Below are 21,677 nucleotides of genomic sequence, written 5' to 3'. Positions count from 1 at the left end.
GAGCTTATCCAGACTTTGAGCTAATGTGTAGCATCCTGGCACATTGCAGACAGTTAAAGGATGCAGTGCCATTAAAAATGAAACTGGATCTGTTCATTTGGGGATCTTTTGAGTATTTATGTAAAAACAAAAAGTCTGTGTAGAAACCATGCTGCTTCAGATGAGGTCCCTTATCAAACCAGCCGGTGTTGTGTAACCATATGCATTTCTAAACCGATATGGGGTTTACTGTTTTTTGGGTCTCTATTATGCTGCCATCTTGTTTTTCTCTTTTGGTTTGGTTTTCTTGTAGTGGATTGTCTGTGTACTAGTAGTTGTAGTAGTAGTAGTAGTCGTAGTCATAGTGTACTGGTCTTAGTTTGTGACATACAGTTTAATGCCTGGCATAGTGTCTCATGTTTATTTTATTTCTCTCCTTTTTTGGGAATGAGGATTGCTCTCTCTTTCTATCTCTCTCTCGCTCTCCCTCTCTCTGTTTCCTCCATCCTTTGGGGCTCTGTTTCTCAACCCACCACATATAATGAGATTTTCAGGAGAATGGTCACCAAATCTAATTGCTTTATCTGAATGATGCACCTTGGGATATATGTTTTTGTTTTAAACAGTAATTGTTATTAGTTTGTTTTTTGTTTGTGTTGCTCATGTAAACTTTCTCCCTTTTTTTTTTTCTCTTTTCTCTTCTCTCCATCTTTACGTTCTCCTGTTTTTTTTGTAAATGGACTGGCTCTGTCTCTTTACTTCTCACTTGCATCCCTTCCTCTTAACTTATCTGTCCCATCTTTGTCTGGTATGTGTTCGATGTGGGAGTGCTGCGATTGTTTTGATTGGTCTCTATGCTGCACCCGACGCTTGCTGATTGGCTGAATTTTTACTTTTTTTGGTTTGTTACTCACTCTTGGTCATGTGATGCGCCCATATTTGGCTGCGTGTAATTTCTGTGTTTATATGATTATTAATTTTGTCAAACAAATGTATTTGCACCCCCTCTTTCTCTCCCTTGTATTTTTTTATATTTCTTTTTAGGTATGTAAACCCCACAAGTTTGGTTTCATATGGAAATGTGACTTCATTTTGTTCGGGTTTGTTGTTCAGGCTGGACTGGGGGGGGGGCAACAGTGGGATGGGAAAGGCTGAATGTTTAATTATTATTAACACGTTGAGATTTGCCTTCCGTATTCTGTTGATTTGCATGTGTTCCTGTCAACCGCTTACCCAATTTCATTGATTATACCTGACACAAAAACAGGTATACTGTGTGTATATACACACACACACACACACACACACACACACACACACACACACACACACACACACACACACACAGCATTAGGCTAAACTCTACATTATGATTAACTGTTATTAGTCAACATAATCCGGACAAAATTTCACTGTGACACAAAAACATTTTGACATTTATTTGATTCATTAACTCGATTTTACATTTCAAAATGTCTCCACTCAGACACCCGCTGAGAGTTGCGTCAGATAGCTAGCCAGGCTAGGCTAATTGAATCATTTGACGCTGACCTTGTCATTTGCAATGAGGGAAAAATGAGGTAAACCTCATTTCCATTTGAATGAAGCCCAGCAGATAAGAACATGACTCACTGAGAGAGGCAACGCGAATGGCAGTCTAGGCCTTAATGGTCTCCTAAATGGGATTGCAGCGTGTGTCCGCACACAAGCTCTCTCATTCCTCAGTCTGTCTGTCTCTCTCCGTCTTTGTCTCACAAGCGCACACTCTCCCCTCATCTAGCCAAAAGGTCATTAATCTTTAGCTCTCCACACAGTCAGATGTAGAGCTCCGGCAGCACACTCTGACAGTATGGGTTATTACACAGAGCCACAATCTCCTTCTCTTAAAGCCCATCAAAGGAAGATGAGCATAGATCAAGGGACCGGAGTGTGAGCCTTTGAAGCTCAGAAAGGAGATTATCAGCCATCTTGGATTGAAAGCCTGAGCATTAGACTGAAATGTCACCCAGCATGAACAGAACATGCACACACACCAAAAAAAAAATAAAAACCCCCACAATACTTTCACCTTTGCATGCCATAAAAGCTCAGTTTCTTTTGCTGTGCCTTCACCCCCACCCTTTTATGTGTAGTCACAGCAGCAACATCCATGGCAGCCCTTATATGTCTTCGTAATGAATCACCAGATCTCTACTGGGCAACTCGCTTTTTAATTGCATGATGACTAAAAATCCCCCATAACAGTCCCCACCCACTTTTATACAACTCAGACACTACACAAGTAAAATCCTTCCACACTGTGCGCACTGGTAAAGTATAACAGTAACCTACGTTTTAGACAGTTGATTTGGTTACATCTTTTCTTTCTTTTTTCATTCGGCAGAAGTAGTACAAGAAGATGTGTGCGCAGTATTTTACATGACATCAACAGAAAGAAACTGAATTTGTTACCAGAAAATAATCCTTCAAGAAGATGTTGTTGCATTGTGACATCCATGTGGTTGATGTGTCAGCATTTAACTATAAGCCAGCTTTTACGCCTTCAAAGAGTGTAATTTCACAATAAAAACAAGGTTATGTAACAGAATAATTATGTAGGGCAGAATGATTGTGGAAAAATATCCACTCCAAATGACAACAGTATTCACTTTTAATGACCTGGGAACAGTAATAACACCTCCAGAGATGCACCAAGATGTAGAAAAAGGGGCAAGCATAATACCAGCACAGCAGACATGTTTGTAATTCAACTTTAAACACATATATATAAAAATAAATAAGTAAAATCAGCCTTGCCCTTGTGATCTGATACTCTGTTTTTGTGTCTGTGTCTTTGACCGTCTGCTCCTCCATCCCCAGGTGAATAACGCCACCGCCAGGGTGATGACTAACAAGAAAATGGTCAGCCCCTACCCTAACGGAGAGGCTCTCAGCACACTGCCTTATGGTAACAACCACACTGACACACACTAACAGTGAACCGTGGCCCTCCTAATAATCCAAACAGCATAGGGACACAGGGAGAGGCAGACGTAGGCAGGGTGAAGCACACAATACAGCCTCAGTGTTGCCTCCCTGCAGACCACATTATGTAAGGCCGTCAGCAAACCAATTTCATGCAGTTTATCTTAGTTATTATTATTTTTGCTACCACCTACCAGCCACGACATCAGTTAGCTTTCAGATTGAGCTCACATGCTTTACAGGTGAACTAACAGCAAGGAATGCAAGAAACAGAGATGTTGATGATAAGAATCTTTTATAAAAATATTGTGTAACAAAGTGGGCTTAATGAAATAAAACATAAATGTGAAAAAGAGCCAAGGACTATGGCTTTGAGAATCTTCTTAAAGTCAGCATTATACCTGGGCCTTGAAAAAATTTTATAAGTAAATACTTGTTAAACTTGTTTACTAAGACTGACTTGTAGAATTTATGCACTTTGTCAGTGACTTGAATGTTGGCTTAACTCAACTAACACAACAGGTAACATTTTACCTGAAGTCCCCCCTATTTTTTTTATTTCTGAGTAATGTACAAAACAATTATTCAATGGTGTATAACTCACTCAACTCAAGTGTTTATTAATATGTAGTATTTGGCAGCAATTACAACATCTCCTATGAAAACATATTTTGCGTTATCGCAACTGTGTTTTACAATGTTGCTTCCAACATTATTGTGTGTTCCCAATCCTTTGGTAGATGTTTATTTACTGCTTATAAATGCTAAAGTAAAGTTTTGCCAATGTTGACCTGCTCTATCTGCCCAGGTCGTCCAGCATCCTTACTATTCCTCTGTCATGGCTTTGCTCACTCATACCGTCTGTTTGCAAAAAGTGCAGTCAAAGCTGAATCCAGGGTCTGGGATGCTTCACCTCAGTTCAGTTGATTAACATGGCGATAGCTCAGCAGCATTTGCTGTTTGTTTCCATTATTCCCTCATTACAACTTCTTGTTTGGTTTGGAGAAAGTCCTGCAGAATGGAAAAAAAGGAAGCGCTCTGTTGGACAGCTTCGACAGCCAGTACAGTACATTTTTAGAATTAACCGTTGTCTCTTTTGTGTCTTTATCACATTTTAATTGGTAAAACTGGCCTTTAAGAAACCCAACTACCCAACAGCACTAATTGTGTAGTGAAATGTGTGTATAAAATGCAGCAGGTACTTCTACATACGTGCTACATACGTGCCTGCTGCACTCTTTATAAACTGCCCATAGTAATTGCTTGCCCCTGTTCTTCTCTGTGTGACTATCAGCAGGGTGGAAATTGAGTCCTATGGTGGGGGCCGTGTACGGACCAGAGCTCTACGCAGGTAAGGCCGCTCTCCATCTCCTTTACCTGCGATAAAATCTGTCTCTGTGGCCTGCTTTTAAATTTTGGTCACATTCTAATCTTTAATTTATATTAATGCACTGCTTGCCTAGCACTTCTCCTCACTGACACTTTAATTGATATCAAGCCCTCAAGGCTATAGTTGGATTTTTCCCCTTCTCTCTTTGCTCTTTCTTTTCTCCTTTAATTCATCCCACTGCCAATTTTTTGTAATCACATTGTCCTTTTCCTGCCTGCTGAATCCTCTGCTGTCTCTCAATCTTTTCTCTTTACCTCCTTCCTTGCCCTTTTTTGTCCTTCCTCCTCTTCTCCCTTCAGTCCCAGGGTTTCCCTACCCTTCAGCAGCAGCAGCCGCCACTACAGCAGCGGCAGCGTTTCGCGGTGCCCACCTCAGGGGCCGAGGCCGGCCCGTCTACAGTGCTGTGCGGGCTGCTGTGCCTCAGCCTGCCATCCCTGCCTACCCTGGGTAAGAATGACACGTCGCTTAAAAACGAGAGTTGTTGACTTCACATCCAGATCCGCTGGATGTGTTTCATCTAACGCATTTTAGAGAGACAAAAGTCAAGATCAGTTGTTTTGTTTAGTGCCCAGTAAACCTATCGAGGATCATCTCGTGAATGCTGTTTTCAGAATAATTTTCTAAATTCTGTTTGAGCAGGTCTCGGTTTAACACAGCTGTGCTCATACACGCCTCACGCTCAAACACCATTCACACTTCACTCTCTGCAGCAGTCCAACTGGCACAGTGTCAGTCAGTTCACAAGCTGTTCAGTAGAGTATGACGCACTGATGGGATTGCACCATTGAAGGTTCATTTGAATAACCACACAGATACCACCATCAGCAGATTTGAATAAACACACACAAACCACATGCAGTCATTATGCAGAAGCAGTCGCCCTGCACACACATTTGCTCCGAATTATTCACGAGATGTGTTTTTGTTTATTTGGTTTTTTTTGTCCCCTCAGAATGTGTACTGTGCATGTCGTTGCTGTGCTGTGATGATTGGCTAATGGCGTTGTGACTGCTCTGATATTCAGATCAAAGCAGAATTGATTGATTAATGGCCATGTGGCTGTGTACAATGATGACATTCAAATTAAGCTAAACAAGATGAAATAGGGCGCTGCAGGAAAAACACTCTCCATATCTGCTCCACTGAAAACTGCACCTCACTGCCTTGATTTTCAGGCAGCTAGGCAACCGTAGCAGTTTATGGTCTTTTTTTCAGTTCACTGAACTTTTATCTATTAGCCAAAGGAGTCTATTGTTTAATGTTTTTGGTTTCAGTCGTGGAGCTTATATGGAAGTTGAATTTCCTCTGCATGCTGCATGGGTGTGAAATAACTACTTTTTCTTTCTCTCTCTCTTTCTCTCCTTCTCTTCCTGTCCCCTCTTTTGTTTGTGCTGTGTTTTTGCCACTCTGGTTTTGGGTCTGTGCACCACTCCATTTGCACCCCCTCCACCACACCTTCCTACTCCTCTTCCCCTCTCTGTCTCTCTCCCGTTTCCTCCTCTCAGTGTGGTGTATCAGGATGGGTTTTACGGAGCTGCAGACTTATATGTAAGTAAACTCACCTCCCACCGACACACCATCTATGTCCCTCCCCTCACGGCTTTCTCCTGCTCTTTTTCCTCCTGGGGGTGATTCTGCATGTGCGTCCGCTCATGCGCTGCACAGAGCTGCCTGCGTAAAGGTGAATGAGCCCACAGTGAAGAACGGCTTCAAAGCACAGCACACCACTTGTAACAAATGTGAAAGGTGGTTTGTGCCTCGGAATGTCCTTTACTATACATCTTTAACACAGTGTGGGTCAAAATATGTCGTATTGATTTAAAAAATCAAATCAAAAAAATCAAATGGAGAGCCCCAAAATCTTAATTATAGGCTCAAGGGTCTCTAACACCACTCTACAGGCTGCTCTGTGTGCGGATGCGGTAGCGTGTGTCAGTGTACGAGTGTGTGAGCGCATGAGCGAGAGTGTGTATGTGTATCCAGGTTGACGACGGTTGTTTCTGTTCTCTCTATAGACTAGTGTTTCAGGACTCAGTCCTTAGTCCCAGATTGCCTCAGGTAGGGTCAACTCAACACCAAACCCACAGTGTGCAATGTTTTTACTACCTCCTCTGATCTTATGAATCATCTTCTGATCTGATCTGGAACATGTTTTCTTTAAGTTGTTTAAAAAAGTGAAGAGAAAAAAAAGACCACTGCTTTGAATCTCTCATTATTTTTCTACTAACTACGATTGTGGGGAAGAGCTTTGTTTGTTTGTCTGTCTACTAAACTACTAAATTGTTTGTGCCTACCAGTTTGTTCAAAAAAGGACCTGGTCGCTTTTGTCTGGTCAGCCAGTTTTGGGAGAAAATGAAACTCATCCTCAAATGTGTCTCTTGTCACCAAAAATTACACCTACTTTTCCCAAGCACAAAAGGGGGTGGGGTACAGATTGTCAGCTCATACTGTAAAATTGGACTCAACCGTGATGGTTTATGCTAAACTGAAGGTTTCTTACATAATTTCTTTACAATTGGAGGAAAGGTCCAGTTAATGTTCGCCTGGGTTGAAACAGAGAACATGGTCTCTTCCTGAATTAACCACCTGTACCCCTCCTCCTATGATTATTCAAGCATGTGCTGATCAGCTGATGCATGCAGATGTACTGTATCACTGCTCCTTACCCTCCACTCACCCAGAAGGCCTTGCTCTCTCCCTGCTAATAACCCAGTTTTTCTCACCCCTCCTCGCCCCTCTGCGTCCTGCTGGTGTCTCGGAGGATGCTGGGGTGTTTCTCTTGTGCTTTGCTGTGCTTTGTTCGGATCAGGTCCAAATGCACTGGTGGTGTGTTTTTGTTTTTTTGAGTAGGATTGAACTGTAATTTGGGTCATGCATGCAGTCTCAGTGCGAGGAGATGATTTTTAGTCAGTATAGGCTTGTGTGGGTGTGTTTGTGTGTGCGACTTTTTTACCCCCCATCTTCCTCTCTGTTTTTTCTGTCTCCTGAATCCATGTGAAAAAACACAAATAATAACAACAAATGTTGTTTTTGTCATACATGTCTCCACTAGAACCTCTGACTCTAGTCACCTTATGTGTCCTTAAGCTGTAGCTGTTCTCTTGACATATCCTTTAATCTTCTGTCCTGACAAGACAATAAGGTTTCTATATAGCCTCAACTGTGCGAACATTTTGTCTTCCACTGTTTTTACCTCCCCATCTCCCGTAGTGGTGAAATAATACAATCTAACTCAACCCTGACAGTCCAATTTCCTCTTTCTGTCTCACTGATAAAGCACTCTTGTCCCACCTCCACACCCTCTCCTCCTTTCCCCATATAGAAATGCAATATATTGACCCATACTTTATCTCATTTGTGAATGTATATACGGTATCTCACAAAAGTGAGTACACCCCTCACATTATTGTATGTAAATATTTTAAATATTAGTAAATATTTTTATATCTTTTCATGTGACAACACTGAAGAAATGACACTTTGCTACAATGTAAGGTAGTGAGTGTACAGCTTGTATAACAGTGTAAATTTGCTGTCCCCTCAAAATAACACAAAACACTATTAATGCCATTAATGTCTAAACCACTGGCAACAAAAATGAGAACACCCCTAAGTGAAAATGTCCAAATTGGGCCCAATTAGCCATTTTCCCTCCCCGGTGTGAATGGGGAGCAGGTGTGTTAAATTTGGTGTTATCGCTCTCACAATCCCTCATACTGGTCACTGGAAGTTCAACATGGCACCTCATGGCAAAGAACTCTGAGGATCTGAAAAAAAGAATGGTTGCTCTACATAAAGATGGCCTGGGCTATAAGAAGACTGCCAAGACCCTGAAACTGAGCTGCAGCACGGTGGCCAAGACCATTCAGCAGTTCAGCAGGACAGCCTCCACTCAGAACAGGCCTCACCATGGTTGACCAAAGAAGTTGAGTTCACATGCTCAATGTCATATCCAAGCAAGCAGACTACGGACATGGATAACTGGAACCATGTCCTGTGGTCTGATGAGACCAAGATAAACTTATTTGGTTCAGATGGTGTCAAGCATGTGTGTTTTGCGATACCAGGTGAGGAGTACAAAGACAAGTGTGTCTTGCCTACAGTCAAGCATAGTGGGGGGAGTGTCCTGGTCTGGGGCTGCATGAGTGCTGCCGGCACTGGGGAGCTACAGTTCATTGAGGGAACCGTGAACGCCAACATGTACTGTGACATACTGAAGCAGAGCGGGACATACTGTCCACAGGACAGTATTCCAACATGATAATGACCCCAAACACACCTCCAAGACGACCACTGCCTTGCTAAAGAAGCTGAGGGTAAAGGTGATGGACTGGCCGACCATGTCTGCAGACCTAAACCCTACTGAGCATCTGTGGGGCATCTTCAAACGGAAGGTGGAGGAACGCAAGGTCCCTAACATCCACCAGCTCAGTGATGTCGTCATGGAGGGGTGGCAACCTGTGAAGCTCTGGTGAACTCCATGCCATGAGGGTTAAGGCAGTGCTGGAAAATAATGGTGGCCACACATAATATTGACACTTTGGGCCCAATTTGGACATTTTCACTTAGGGGTGTTCTCACTTTTGTTGGCATCGGTTTAGACATTAATGGCTGTGTGATGTGTTATTTTGAGTGTACAGCTTCTATAGCTGTCCACTCATTACTTTAGATTGTAGCCAAGTGTCATATCTTTAGTGTTGTCACATGAAAATATATAATCAAATATTTACAACAATGTGAGGGGTGTACTCACTTTTGTAAGATACTATACATAAATGACAAGTAAATGTTACTCTAAATATTGGGGAAAGATTTACTGAACACAAGGAACTTAAAAGTATTTCTAAACTTAAAATATAATAATGATTAATATGCTATATTTTTCTTTTAATTGTTAAGACATGTAAAAATATATAGTAATCACACTAATATCTACAGAATGTATTCAAAAATATCTAGAAAATACTTTTTTTGCAGGTAATCACAAATGTTTACATATATTTCTTTTTCTAAATGTCAATATATTCTTTCTCCATATGGCAGCCCCCTTCCCCCATACCTCAGGTGTCTTCTTCCTCAGATGCATGTGATTTAGTTCGTGTGTGTGTGTGTGTGTGTGTGTCTCTCTAGGGAGGCTACCCTGCTGCTGCTGCCGCCGCTGCCGCTGCCTATCGCTATGCCCAGCCCGCGGCCGTAACCGGTGCAACCGCTGCAGCTGCCGCCTACAGTGACAGGTGAGGTCAACCCAGGACACACATCAACAAATAGATACACACACACACACACCCCTCACTGTACAACAGAACTGTAAAGATGGTGTGTCAGATACAAGGCAGAGTTTTTATTTATTTTTAGTAGTACTAATTGGCTGAGGATCATCTAAAGAGGAACCAGAGGCCCCAGGATGAGTACCGTACACAGATAGAAACATTACTGAATTTGGGGATGTACAAGGACATTTATGGTTAATAACACAGTACTAATGGATGAGTACAAATTGGTGATATAATAGCGAAAGCCAGCACGACTTTAACCATGAAAATGTAATCCTGTATCTTAGAGAAGATTAGATGCAGTGTGAAATCTACCTGAACGGCACCATGGTCAGACAGGGAGCCAAATTAATGTGATTAAATGATTAAACATTCTTCATAAATTCAATGTATGAAACCGCATCTGCTCTTGATAGTTAATTTAAAAAACAGGATCTTTAAATGTGCCTTCTGGAGAAGCAATTTGTGCCAGTTGCATGTAAGAAACCACAAAACCCTGAATTTAACACAAGTGCAAACTTGCTGGTTAAGTTTGAAACCCGCTTTATTGACATCCATGTTTACTTGCTACCAGATTCTCAGTACGACCTGTAGATGAGTGGAATATTGTGAAACCTTTGGCAGAAGTGGCCTTTTTTAAACTCATGAGTAATTTCTTGTATGTTGTGTTTGTGTTGTAGTTATGGCCGGGTGTACACTACAGATCCCTACCATGCTTTAACTCCAGCTGCTGCTGCTTACGGAGTGGGAGCCATGGTGAGAAAACTGACACAAGCTTTACAAAACAACCAGTGTAGAACATCAATTACTTTTTTAGGGTCCTATGAAATCCTTATATTTTTTCCAGATTCCTTTGTATTGTTTCCTCAAATTCCATGTTTTCCGTTTTAATTTTTCTGATATTTGTGTTTTTCTAATTGAAGCACATTTTGTCATCTGACAATGTGTGTGATCATTGGGTGGATGAATACAATTTCACCATTATTCACAAATATTGAATTAATTCCGTGTATTATGCAAATTTGCATATAGAAATATTCAAATGTATGTGCAGTTATTTATGGGAACAATTTACAATACATGTTTTGTGAATTGTTTCCTATTAAATAGGTTATTACTTGATAACTGATCATTTCTTCCCACGGTTCTTCTGCAGGACAGCCTCCAAATGCTGCTCGGACACACCACGGTAATAAGTGGGTCTGACTGAGGGAAACACCCCTCGTTGTTTACAAAGCTTGACCGAACGTAGCTTTTTCATTTTTTTTCTAATTGAATATCTAGACTCCGCCCACACAGCCACGAAGTCTTCAATGAGCTTGTGTCTTGCATCTGCCTGTGTGGTTGCACTTCTGAGAGTTAGTTGAAACACAGATAGCAGAAGAGAGAAACAGCGGCCCTGAATGACACCAAAACAAACAGTATAGGCGTTTTTTTATTTGTTTGGCCTAAGTGCTGTAAACAAAAGAACTTTATAACGTTAAGGAAAGCACCGATTTTTGTATTTTCTTTTATTTTTATAAAATGCATCCACATTCTGGCAGATTCCACAAAATTACGCATTTTACAGTTGATTCCATTTTTATGATCAAATGCCGCGATTCCGTCTGTGTTTTCCGCCTTGCAGAAATCATAGCGTCCTACTTATTAGGTATTTAAGATGCACAGTGTTCTCTATATTCAGATTAGATGCACATGGTCTGCCCACGTTGAGCCATGTTGGATCCACCTTTCACTTTTGCCTTTCTGTGTCCGCAGCAGGACATTACACAGAAACTGTCCTAAAGAAATCATGAATAAATACATGCACACATTTGCAGTCTTGGGTCAATACATGTATCATTTGTACTGCACTATGTGTAGACTACGTTTGATTCATTTTTCACAACAGTGATCTATAGCTGTAACACTGTGTTGTTTCTGTCTCTTTCAGGCCAGTTTATACCGGGCAGGATACAGTAGGTTTGCTCCTTACTAAAACCACAAATCACACCCAAGGAATTTCACATCGCTCCAGATCCCTTTTTCAAGCTCTTTTGTTTGGCAGCAGCTCCCCTCCATTTTTCTGCAGGTGGACTATAGTGACAACTCAGTGTTTTGTTTTTCTTCTTTTTTCTTTTGTGGCGAGAGAGGTCATTGCCACATCACCAACTCAAACTGTGTTTCTGTACTCTTCTGTCACATGGAAACATTGACAAAACTGCCACGAGTGTCTCCCACATAAAAAGCTGGAGCCAGCTGCTTTGAACTACGGGGCACAATTTAGGATGGTTTTTAGAAACACTACAAGACCAGGAAGAAGAGAGACTGCTGTTCTTGTGTGATCCTGCACACTATAAACCTCTTTTTTCCTACAAGTCTCTGAACGTACCATATATCCACTGCCCTATAAGACCTAATCAGACTTACATACACACACTTTTTTTTTTTTCCCTCTACATGTTCCTTTAGTGTTGGCCTGCACAGAATGATGCTACAAGGAAAAAAAAAAAGGTACTCATGTTTTTAAACACTACATTGACGTAACCCCCCACCCACTTCAGTAGAGTTGTCCCTCTGGTTTAGCATTGTGGTATAATAATGAGAAATTTTTCTGCTCAGTACAGAATATGTAGGAATTATTCTTGTTATTTTGTAAAGCCGGAATACTGAACATAAAGCCGGAGGGAACTCGGGAGCATCTGACTGACAGAAATTACACAGCATGGAAATTTTTTTGTTGTTGACATTTTTCTAGAACTTCCCCCAACTGTAAAAGGAAACGCAAAAAAACAAAACAAATGTTTAAAAAAAAAAGAATTTAAAAAACGGTGTGAAAATGACAAGGGAAAAACAAAAAGTGACTTTGTTTTTTTCTGCATTACCTCAGTTTTTCTGTTTTGTTTTGCTACCATTGATAAGGAGTTGCGTAGAAATGTTATATATAACGTGGACGCGTTAAAACTGTCCATTATTTTCAGTGACAGAGCCATCCTTTTTTTCTGCACATTTATTACTGTAACTGCAACACTAAGGCGGGATGTTGGATCTGTTTCTACTCCCTTCAGCTATGAACTGACCCTGTAAGTTTGTCCATTTAGAGAATACAGCGCACCTCCCCTCTAAGGGATCACCCTCGATCTGCTCATAGTGCTTCTTCCAAAAAAGGACTCGGTGCATTTCTTTCTATCTAATAAACCGTCACATTCCAGCTGTAGCAGCAGAGTAGTGAATGAGCGGGTCAGTTGGACAAAGAACCCATCGAACACAAATGAACCAGATATAGCAAAGCAGATCTGAAGCGGGAACACCCACATGGGAAACTAATCATCTGCCAGTCAGCCAAACGGGAATCCCTCCTGGCCAATTGAGATATTTATGCCTGCAGGCTTCAGGCAGAGCCGCTCTGTGCTGGAGCTCTGTACATGGAAATGGTGTCTGATCTCAACTCCGCAGAACAGTAGATCCCAGCAGAACAGCCCAGATTAGAAAACAGTGAAACACAGAGATAGCAGTCGTGTAATGGAGTCTTGAGGTAATGGGAATCTATCATTTTTCTATTTATATTCATCATTTTTAATATGACAGGACACCACATGCACTGTCATTTGATATCCTTCATCATGCTCTCTGGGATTGTTAGGTCCACCTAGTTTTAAAGTTCTCTTTACCAGTCAATTATAAAACGACTGGCAGTCAGACAATTTATAGACCAGGTCTCTCTGTCCTGTATGTATCACATCTCAATATATTCTCACTATGTTATTGCTATTATTTGCCTTTTCGGTTCCAAAGATTTTCTGAAGAAAGCACATTTTTGGTCCTGATGTATTTCTTATTTTTGCTGTTGATAGTTTTGCCTTTACTTTGTAATATATATATATTTTTATTGGTGGGTTGAAGCTGTATTTTTCAGTACAGTGTTGAAATGGTGTACTGGGAAATGTCATCAAAGCAGCCAAAAAGGCCAAGAACACACATTGAAAAGGTTGCAGCAATTTTTGGGAATTCTGACCCTGCAAACAAAAACACCCTGTTGAATCTAAATCAGTCCACACGCTATTTTACAGGCTTTTATTTAAATGAACACAGAAACAGACTGTAGATGCAGAGGTGTTTGCTGCAGACAAGGGAAATCGGAGCAGATGGAGTCACGAGGGATATGCAGAAAGGCAGAGAGGGTGTTTTGGATTGCATTTGCCAGTAGAGCTAAATTTCAGGCAAACTAAATGGAGGGAATCGTCCACACAATGTCGAAAGGGCCGCGTGGCCCAGCAGCGGCCACCTTTTGAACAGCGAAACGGTGTGTGGGTGGTTAGTCGAGGGAAATTGTGGCGGTGAAGGTGAGAAGCTGAGCCATTAATCGTTAGCTGACAGGATAACAACGTCCCCTGCTGTCTTTAAAAAAAAAAAAAAAAATGTTCAGGGGATACAGTGCGCTCAGGGTGGAGCGGACAGTGCGAGGAGGGGCTAGTGTTGTTTTGTATGATTGTGAAAACTGTGTGCAGTAGGTCCAATGAGTATTTTTGACGCGCATTACCTCTTTGTTTTTTTTCTTTTGTCTTTTTATTCCTTACAAGTATTATCAGAAGTGTTGCTATGCATGCTTTTGTGAGAGAGGAAGGGTGTCAGTCAAGAGAATCTTTTCATTTGTGCATGAACTCAAATCATAGTGCTGGAGGAGGAAGATGGAAAGGGGAGGAAGATGGGGAGGGTTTACACAGCGGGAGGAGGAAAGAACTCTGATGCTACTTGATGCGAGGTGACAGGAGTGACGAAGAGTCTCAGCAAAGGTCCAGCAGAGAGTGTCTGGGTGTAGAGGGGAGGGGAGAAGCAAGTGGCCCGCGAGTCGCTTCGGTCTGCTTCAATAATCTGAGTTATCTCTGCTCTGTGCCTCTGTGGTCGTTGTAGTAATCACCAGTCATATCAGATGTGTAAAGTTTAATTTGGTATGTGTGGACCCCTTGTGGTTTGCGTTTTATAATGAATATAAAACTCAAATAACGATAAGGACATTGACTCACCTAATAATTTGGCCTCTGCACAGAGATGAGGCTGGTGATCAGGCAGCAGTAGCCTGCTTCAAGGCTGGTACACAGTATTATTGTGAACCTGCCCACAGAGATGCTCATTTAGTAACGTTTCCACCTCTCTCATCCAGTTGGCAAAGGCTCACGTGGAGGTGTTGTAATCGTTATCGAGCAGCACTGCGGCGCAGCTGCGGTGACTCCTGTGGGTTTGCTTTTGCCTGTTTCTGTCTCTTCTAATTGGAGGAAATCTTATTTGGAGGTGGCTGCAGTATCACCACAGAGGGCTTGCTGGAATGACACACAAGCAAAGCGTTCTCCTCAGCCGCTGACCCCGACTCCCCGCACTGTGCCCAAGTCAACCCAGTGGGAGTTTTGTTTTGTACAGGGATTTAATAAATGAGTTTGAATTGCATGTGGATTATTTTTATGTCACATGCTTAAAGCTCATTTATCCAAGTGATTTTGTTTTTCAATAAGTGACATGTATTTTCTCACAATGTTTTATTTTGCCATCCTTGTTGTCTGCCTTCTGTTTATTCTCTTCATTATTATTGAATGTATATAATAAATAAACTGTTTGGTTTTTATACTGGTCTTTGAATGCTTATTACCTGTGCCGCATGCTTTTCACAGGTTTAACATAGTACACCAAAGCTGTCATACCTAATGGTTATCAGGAGCACATTCCCAGATATGCTTCTTGACTTTGGAACAGCTAACCATGATGGTATTTCCTTCCCACAATTGTGTAAAGCTTATCATTTTCTTTCCAGTGTTTGGCTGGAATGAGTTTATCCAATCAGGACACAGGGCGCTTTAAATACTATGTACAAAACCCTACACCAAAAGGAGTTGAAGGAGAACTTTTGCAACCCTTTGGTTACAGGCTAACAAAGAATCACTCCTCATTCTGCGCAGAAACTTAGGCCTACTTCTCAGTTGTGCAAGAGCTAGATTATTGATGGAGGCAACAACTGCACACGATTAACACAGCCTGGGTGGGTGGCGTTGACCAAATCTGCTACGCGATAAGCTCCTCCGCCACCTCCAACTTTCTCATCGCTGCAGAGGGGGAACAATCTGGAACAATCTTTAATTGCATCTGGAGTTAATGGCCGTAAATGGGTTGGATGTGGCGGGAAACCTCATATCCTTGCTAATTGCTTTAATGCACAAGAGGCCAATTGCCAATTTGATGGCATGCTCCTCTCTGAGTAATTGAAGTCGAGCTAATTGGAAGAATAGATTGGAGGCCATCTGATAGAGGGGGATGTGTGAAGATTGCGCCTATTGAAGTGAGGAAATGACCTTTTGTGGATGGCAGTCACTACAGGCCACTGTGGGAGGAAAATAAACATCCCAAACTGAATCTAACTGAAACTATAGATAACTATCGATGGATTTAAATAATGTTACATATTCTTGATTGTGTGAATGATATAAGGCAAGAGGGGTTATATGGTATTGTACTGCTACTAGTGTGAAAATACTCTCTTCTTTCATACAGTAGCCTATGTTTGGCAGTCTCTTCTAACCAGTTTTGTCTCTTCCACCCTGTGCAGGTCAGTCTCACTTGCTACGTCTAGACATTGCCCCCTGGTGGTTAAAGCGTGGTGCTGCATGCATGCTTCCTGTGTGGTTTAGCCTCCAGTTTTGTGCTGCAGGTGCCTGGAGGCATGGCACTGAATCTAGCTGAGAGAGTAATTGGCCTTTGGCGTGCCATCTGTGCAGATTGTGAGTGAGAGAAGCAAAGGTTGAGCTTGACAGACATGACAGACAAACTCGGGCTTTAGCAGATGAACCTTTTATTGATAACACCCATCACAAACGTATTAAAAAGATTATAGGTATTGCTGGAAAGAGGCATGCCTTGTACCACACAGAACACATCCCTTGTTTTTGGTGCAGCAGTGCCAACAGAACCCAACAACTGTAATTTAACTTTGAATATGAAGATGTTAATCAGTGATGGCAGAAGCCTCCCACAGTGCTGACAGGTCTCCTGTCCACCCCCCCCACGTCTTGTCTCATCCCATCTAATCTCCCTTCCTCTCCTCTCGTTCCTCCTCCTTTCATCCCCCCTCTCTACCGTTCAGACGCCTCTGCACTTTGGCACCTTCAGAGCGACAGTTTCACGCCTCTTCTATCACCTCAGGGCTATTGTATACCATTTCAGAGTAGCACACAATGTACACACACACACCGCCATAGAGACTCACTTCCACTATACATTTGTGATGTGGATTTCCCGCCAGAAGAAAGCTGGACTAAGTAAAACCCATCACCATCTAGATGATGAAACTCAAGCAGAGGAGTCTGCTGAGTCTTTCCTTCTTTCTTCTGTTTTGGACAGAGGGTTTTACATCCTAATGGCAGATTTAAAAAACAGTTCTAAACAAATATATTTACATTATCACAGGAAAGTTAAACATAGAAAAACATTGTGCTTTAGGTACAGAATAGTGCATTTGAGTTGGCTCATCATCAGTTTATATTGGCTTGTTTTACTACATTCATGGGGTCCAAAAAATGGTGAACCCCACAAGTTTGAAAGCCTGTGTGAGGGTTGAGACTTGGTTTTAGCGTTAGGGTGATGGTTGTAAGTAGATGTAATGGTTAAGGGGCAAGGGGATGCATTACTTCAATGACAGACCCCCACTAAGACGTGTGTGTGTGTGTGTGTGTGAGACCCAGAGAGTGTGATTTTAATCATGTCCGTAATATTCATCATAGGGTTCCCTGTAGTTGGTGGTCTGAGGGCGAGGGATGGTGAAAGCTTTGTCAGTGTCGATTTCCTGAAATACACACAAACATATGATCACACATTCATCATGTCAGTGCAGTTAATATGCCCATGATAAATTCTGCTTTCATTAACCTTACAGTATGACTTAGCCGTAATTGTCTCCAGTAGTGAAAGGTCACGGTGCTTAATTGCACCGTATGTGGAATCAGATAGTTAATCCTAATGGATTATTACTCACTGTCATGGAGAATCCAGACTCGTAGGGCGATCGCAGCGTTTTCGCGGTTCTCTTGCCTGAAGGGAGACACATGATACAGTTAGCTAATTATCGCTTCATTATATAGTGTTCATCATGAAGGCTCACAGTGAGAGCCGAGCTGACTGATGGTGGAATTAATTTTGTAATGTTAAACAACGGTCCCATAGTCATTGTGGCTTGTAGTTATATTTCAGCAGGAAGGATGTCATTCAGTGAATCTGGAATTGCTGGCGGGACGCATTTGTGGTTAACCTACTTTTTTCAGTTTTGTTAGTTTGTAGCGTGGGTTAGGATTTAGCTATACATTTTAACTATTTGTAATTTTACTTTGCTTGCTTTTTGACTTTTCTCTAGCTGTGTTATATTATATAATGTTATATTCTACCACTTTTTTATCATTTACTATTATTACATGATTGTTAATTATGGCCATATAGCCTGTTGTTTAATCTAACTCAGTGGGGGAAAATGCTACATGATGGGTAAGACTCCTTAGGTTACAATTCAGTTTGTTCAATATATCCCTTAGAAGTGTGTCACTTGTGTTGAAAAGTGGTGGGGACATAGGGATCAGATTAGAGGTGTGATGATACATTTGGGTCATGAAATGTGACAATGTACGAGAATATGACAAGAAGATTTTTAGCACTATTAAGATAAGATATTTGATGTTGAAATTTTGAGCATTAAACTGGTAATTTCCTGCATTCTGGATACATTTTCTGCTCCAATTTTACAGTGGAAATGTCTTTTTTCACATGAGGGAAAACTAAATTGTATTGCATGTTTTCTTATTTCGTCAATCAACCTTTCTCAGAGCATTTTCATTTGTTAGTTAACATTTCTTGGTGCAAGCTGTTTTTTCAGAACGTTTTTAACAAATGTTTTCAAAAAGTGATGGGAACGAAATCAGCCATTTCAAAATGTGGTGGGGACATGACCCCAGTGTAAATGACACCTATGATCCCTGATGACTACTTTCAATTAGTGTTCCTCTTTGTCAGTGAAGTTTGTCTGTTTTTAGCAGGTGTTCTTATGATTTTCCATAGTGTTCCTCAGTTATTTTAGAAAATTACTTTTGACCAGTGTAGTGAGAGATGATTTGATAATTTGTTAGTTCATACCTGTTGGTTTGCAAAAACACATTTAAAAGTACTAATTCCCTGACCTCCTTATTAACTAACAAATGCAGCCAACTTTGTAGAGCTATCTTTGTGGTGGCACTTACAACTAATATGATCAAGTGACTTTAAAAGTTAATTTTCCTCTAGGTGTCACTATTGTTTTTAGAGCTGAAAAAATTGGTTAATCGATTAATCAATCAGACAATCAACTGAAAATTAATCAGCAACCGTTTTGATAATTTATTTCTACGATTTGCCAAAAACTGGTTTTAACTTAGTAAACTTGTGATTGTAAAATGCGGACAAAACAAGCAATGTGAAGATGTCAACTTTTACTTTGACTATTGTGATGGGAATTATTCTCTATTTTCTAATATTTTATAGCCCAAAGCAGTTGATTAATCAAGGAAATTATCAGCAGGTGAAATACTATTGAAAATAATTGTTGGTTGCTGCCCTTATCTATATCTTATCTTTCAATTAAGCACCACTCAGTTTATGGCTAATAAGGACAGCTACAAACCTTTCCTGTTCTCATCATCACTCTCAAAGCTTCCGTTTTCTTTCCCTTCCTTTGGGCTGTTCAGTCCTGGGATATTAGCACTGGGGCTGGTCCAGCCTGCGAAGTTCAGAGGGACATCCTTGGATTTTGCCGCCCCCCTGCAGAGGATGGCGACCTGGGACAACCCATGCCCCATCAGTAACACCCAGCCATTTGCCACCAAAGCGATGCTAAGCACCGGGTCATCCCATTGCGGCCGGCGGCCCACCTCAGGGTTTCCCTTGATGAGCATAGTTATCCACACCACCCAGATGCAGGCGGAGAGCAGCAGTGTGAGGCAGAGCAGCATGGCCTGCACCTTCGCCTGCTGGTGGGTCTGCCCTGTGTAGCTGTAGCTGTATGTGAAGCAGGAGCGGCACAGGAAGTGCAGGGAGAGGATCAAGCTGATAGCCAGGAGGCACAGCACGTAGATCTGCAGCATGACAAAGTCCCCCTGGCTGTACTCGCAAGGTTTATTGTCCCGGACCAAAACGAGGATCAGCCACTCGGTAGAGATAATAACCTGCACGGTGAAGAGCCCGAGGGCCAGGGCAGGCTCCCCCCAGCCCTGGGCAGCAGCCAAGCCCAGCAGAGCAAGGCAGCGAGCCAGCAGGCAGGAGAAGGCCAGGGAGAAGAGCACGCCGAAGAGGAAGAGCCTGGTGGGGCAGGTCTGAGGGGTGAGGCGGATGATGAAGGAGAAGGTGATGGCGAAGATCCCAGCTGTGGCCAACAAGAACATGGACATGCTGGTCACTGTGCTTCCAATGCTGCTGCGTTGCCTTGATGAAACACAGATCCACAGGGACCAGAGCAGCAGGCCTACTAGGAGAACCATGCTGAACAAGAAGCCTGAAGAGGCCAGGGTCTCCAGTACAATACCCCATGCTGACCGACGGTCACACAGGTACCTATAGATTGGGTTCAGTCCTGTGCCGCAGCCGGCCACGCCTATCAGGGAAGTAACATTTGAAGAAGGAGAGGAAGCAGTTGGGGTGTTGGTTATGGTATTAACTGAGCTGCTGTTGCTAGACTGGCATAGACAGGTGAGAGGGACGTAGAAGAGGAGGAGGAGGGGGAAAATGGATTTCTCAGTCAGTAAGGCCATGTTCATAGTCCACATGGGGATTCAGTCCTGTTCTTTTATTGTCCTTTGATACAGAAAGTCTTTTCTCCTGGAAACAAAAAGCACATGTCAGCACAGAATATTTCACACGTATGTCTGATGTCAACGGCACGAAATAGAAGTACATGTTTCCCAAAACACTTTAACAGTGTACTGACAATGCAAAACAAGCAAGATGAAATGGAAGACAGGAAAAGACAAGAGGTCACAGCGTGGAAAATAAAAAGGGGTAGAGCATCTTGACAGCGAGAGTGAAGAGTGCACGAGGAGGGAGTGCATCAACATGCCAGAACAAGGCAGAGGAGTGTGTTAGCTAAGGCTAAGAATGGAGGTGAGGTTGGGATAGAGCAGCAGATATGAAAGGTAACTATTCTGCTGCATCAGCCGATAAAGCTGCGGTAGATAGACAGGGACACGCACATGGAGGCTTTTTATGCAGTACAGATTGGAGGTGAGAGACAGTGAGACAGTGAGATATTCACTCACGATACCTGACTGCCACTTCCTCCAGCCCATAACAAAGCCTTTGTTTTGCCGTCAGAGATTCAAATATGACCTTTTAATAGGCTTATCACCCGGTAAATGTGACCCAGGCCCTCAACCGACTCTGACTTTTATTTGTATAGTTGGTCAGGAACTCATCCAAGATTTGTTAACCAATTACTGGAAAAGAGATTATTTTTATATAATAGAGGTTTTGATCAGCTGATTTTTATGATGATTATTTGTCAATTATTAGGTGAAACTGATGAAACAGATTGCATATCAAGTATTATAAGGAAAAGAGCTATACATATTTGGTGACCATGACTGAAACTATTTAAGCCACACCTCACAATAGAAGGTCTCCAAAGCTGGACCAAACCTTCATTAAAAAAAGGAGGAATTTACCTTTTTCCCTTTGAGATGCGAGTTTTAAACACTTTTCAGATTCCACCTCTAAATCCCACTCCAAAAGTGATTGATTTGAAGTTTGGCTGGAAGCGTTGCGATGAACTCTACGTTTGGAGTGTCGGCGGCCTCTTATCGGGAAGTCATGCACCTCCTCTGCTGATGATATCCATACCCATATCTCTGCCAGCCAAAAGTAACAGGAAGAGCACAAGATGAGCAAGAGTGGAAAGCGATGGAGTCACTGAGGTCTGAATCCACTGAGAGAGAGGACTGTTTTTACCTAACGTCAACAGGTTGGGCAAGAGCAGAGAAACCTGCACCCCTACTCATCCCTTCCTTTCAGACCCCTCCTGTCTCCCTGTCTCCTTCAGACTA

The 21,677-nt window shown here is 42.0% G+C and overlaps 2 protein-coding genes across 12 annotated transcripts in view; one reads left to right on the top strand and one right to left on the bottom strand.

Moving 5' to 3' along the window:
- LOC119884059 (RNA binding protein fox-1 homolog 2-like) overlaps nucleotides 1-14,506 on the top strand; it is a 48,525-nt gene extending 34,019 nt beyond the window's left edge. For 3 of the 10 annotated variants that reach the window (XM_038694530.1, XM_038694564.1, XM_038694582.1), the window contains 8 exons: nucleotides 2,839-2,926; nucleotides 4,238-4,294; nucleotides 4,633-4,780; nucleotides 5,839-5,881; nucleotides 9,464-9,567; nucleotides 10,287-10,362; nucleotides 10,763-10,795; nucleotides 11,540-14,506. In XM_038694530.1, the coding sequence (XP_038550458.1) occupies nucleotides 2,839-2,926; nucleotides 4,238-4,294; nucleotides 4,633-4,780; nucleotides 5,839-5,881; nucleotides 9,464-9,567; nucleotides 10,287-10,362; nucleotides 10,763-10,795; nucleotides 11,540-11,584 (594 nt within the window). In that variant the 3' untranslated portion in view covers nucleotides 11,585-14,506. Of the gene's footprint in view, nucleotides 1-2,838; nucleotides 2,927-4,237; nucleotides 4,295-4,632; nucleotides 4,781-5,838; nucleotides 5,882-6,348; nucleotides 6,392-9,463; nucleotides 9,568-10,286; nucleotides 10,363-10,762; nucleotides 10,796-11,539 lie in introns of those variants that run through there. The other 7 variants (XM_038694544.1, XM_038694536.1, XR_005440926.1 and 4 more) reach the window with 7 other exon arrangements.
- A 1,896-nt stretch (nucleotides 14,507-16,402) lies between these two features.
- Nucleotides 16,403-21,677, bottom strand: LOC119884041 (retinoic acid-induced protein 3). 2 transcript variants are annotated; one of them, XM_038694521.1, is made up of 5 exons: nucleotides 21,583-21,677; nucleotides 21,300-21,482; nucleotides 19,268-20,457; nucleotides 17,600-17,655; nucleotides 16,403-17,410 (listed from the first exon to the last, which is right to left on the bottom strand). In XM_038694521.1, the coding sequence occupies exons 3-5, from the start codon at nucleotides 20,403-20,405 to the stop codon at nucleotides 17,321-17,323; spliced, it is 1,284 nt and encodes a 427-aa protein (XP_038550449.1). In that variant the 5' UTR covers nucleotides 20,406-20,457; nucleotides 21,300-21,482; nucleotides 21,583-21,677; the 3' UTR covers nucleotides 16,403-17,320. The 2 variants fall into 2 exon arrangements, with proteins under 2 accessions (XP_038550449.1, XP_038550442.1); XM_038694514.1 differs by having other exon boundaries at nucleotides 21,300-21,675.

The sequence above is a fragment of the Micropterus salmoides genome, unplaced genomic scaffold, assembly GCF_014851395.1.
Source record: "Micropterus salmoides isolate LMB-PRFRI ecotype aquatic unplaced genomic scaffold, ASM1485139v1 Ms_hic_scaffold_10, whole genome shotgun sequence".
NCBI classification, from domain to species: domain Eukaryota; kingdom Metazoa; phylum Chordata; class Actinopteri; order Centrarchiformes; family Centrarchidae; genus Micropterus; species Micropterus salmoides.
Note: the sequence above shows the minus strand (reverse complement) of the source record. Positions and strands in the feature narration are given on the sequence as shown.

Coding starts and splice junctions, on each gene's coding strand:
- LOC119884041 (XM_038694521.1), bottom strand. CDS start 20,405: ATGTGGACTATGAACATGGCCTTACTGACTGAGAAATCCATTTTCCCC. Junction 17,656..19,267: donor TGATGATGAGAACAGGAAAG/GTTTGTAGCTGT, acceptor GTCTCCCTTCAG/GCAAGAGAACCGCGAAAACG. Junction 17,411..17,599: donor AGTCTGGATTCTCCATGACA/GTGAGTAATAAT, acceptor TGTGTATTTCAG/GAAATCGACACTGACAAAGC.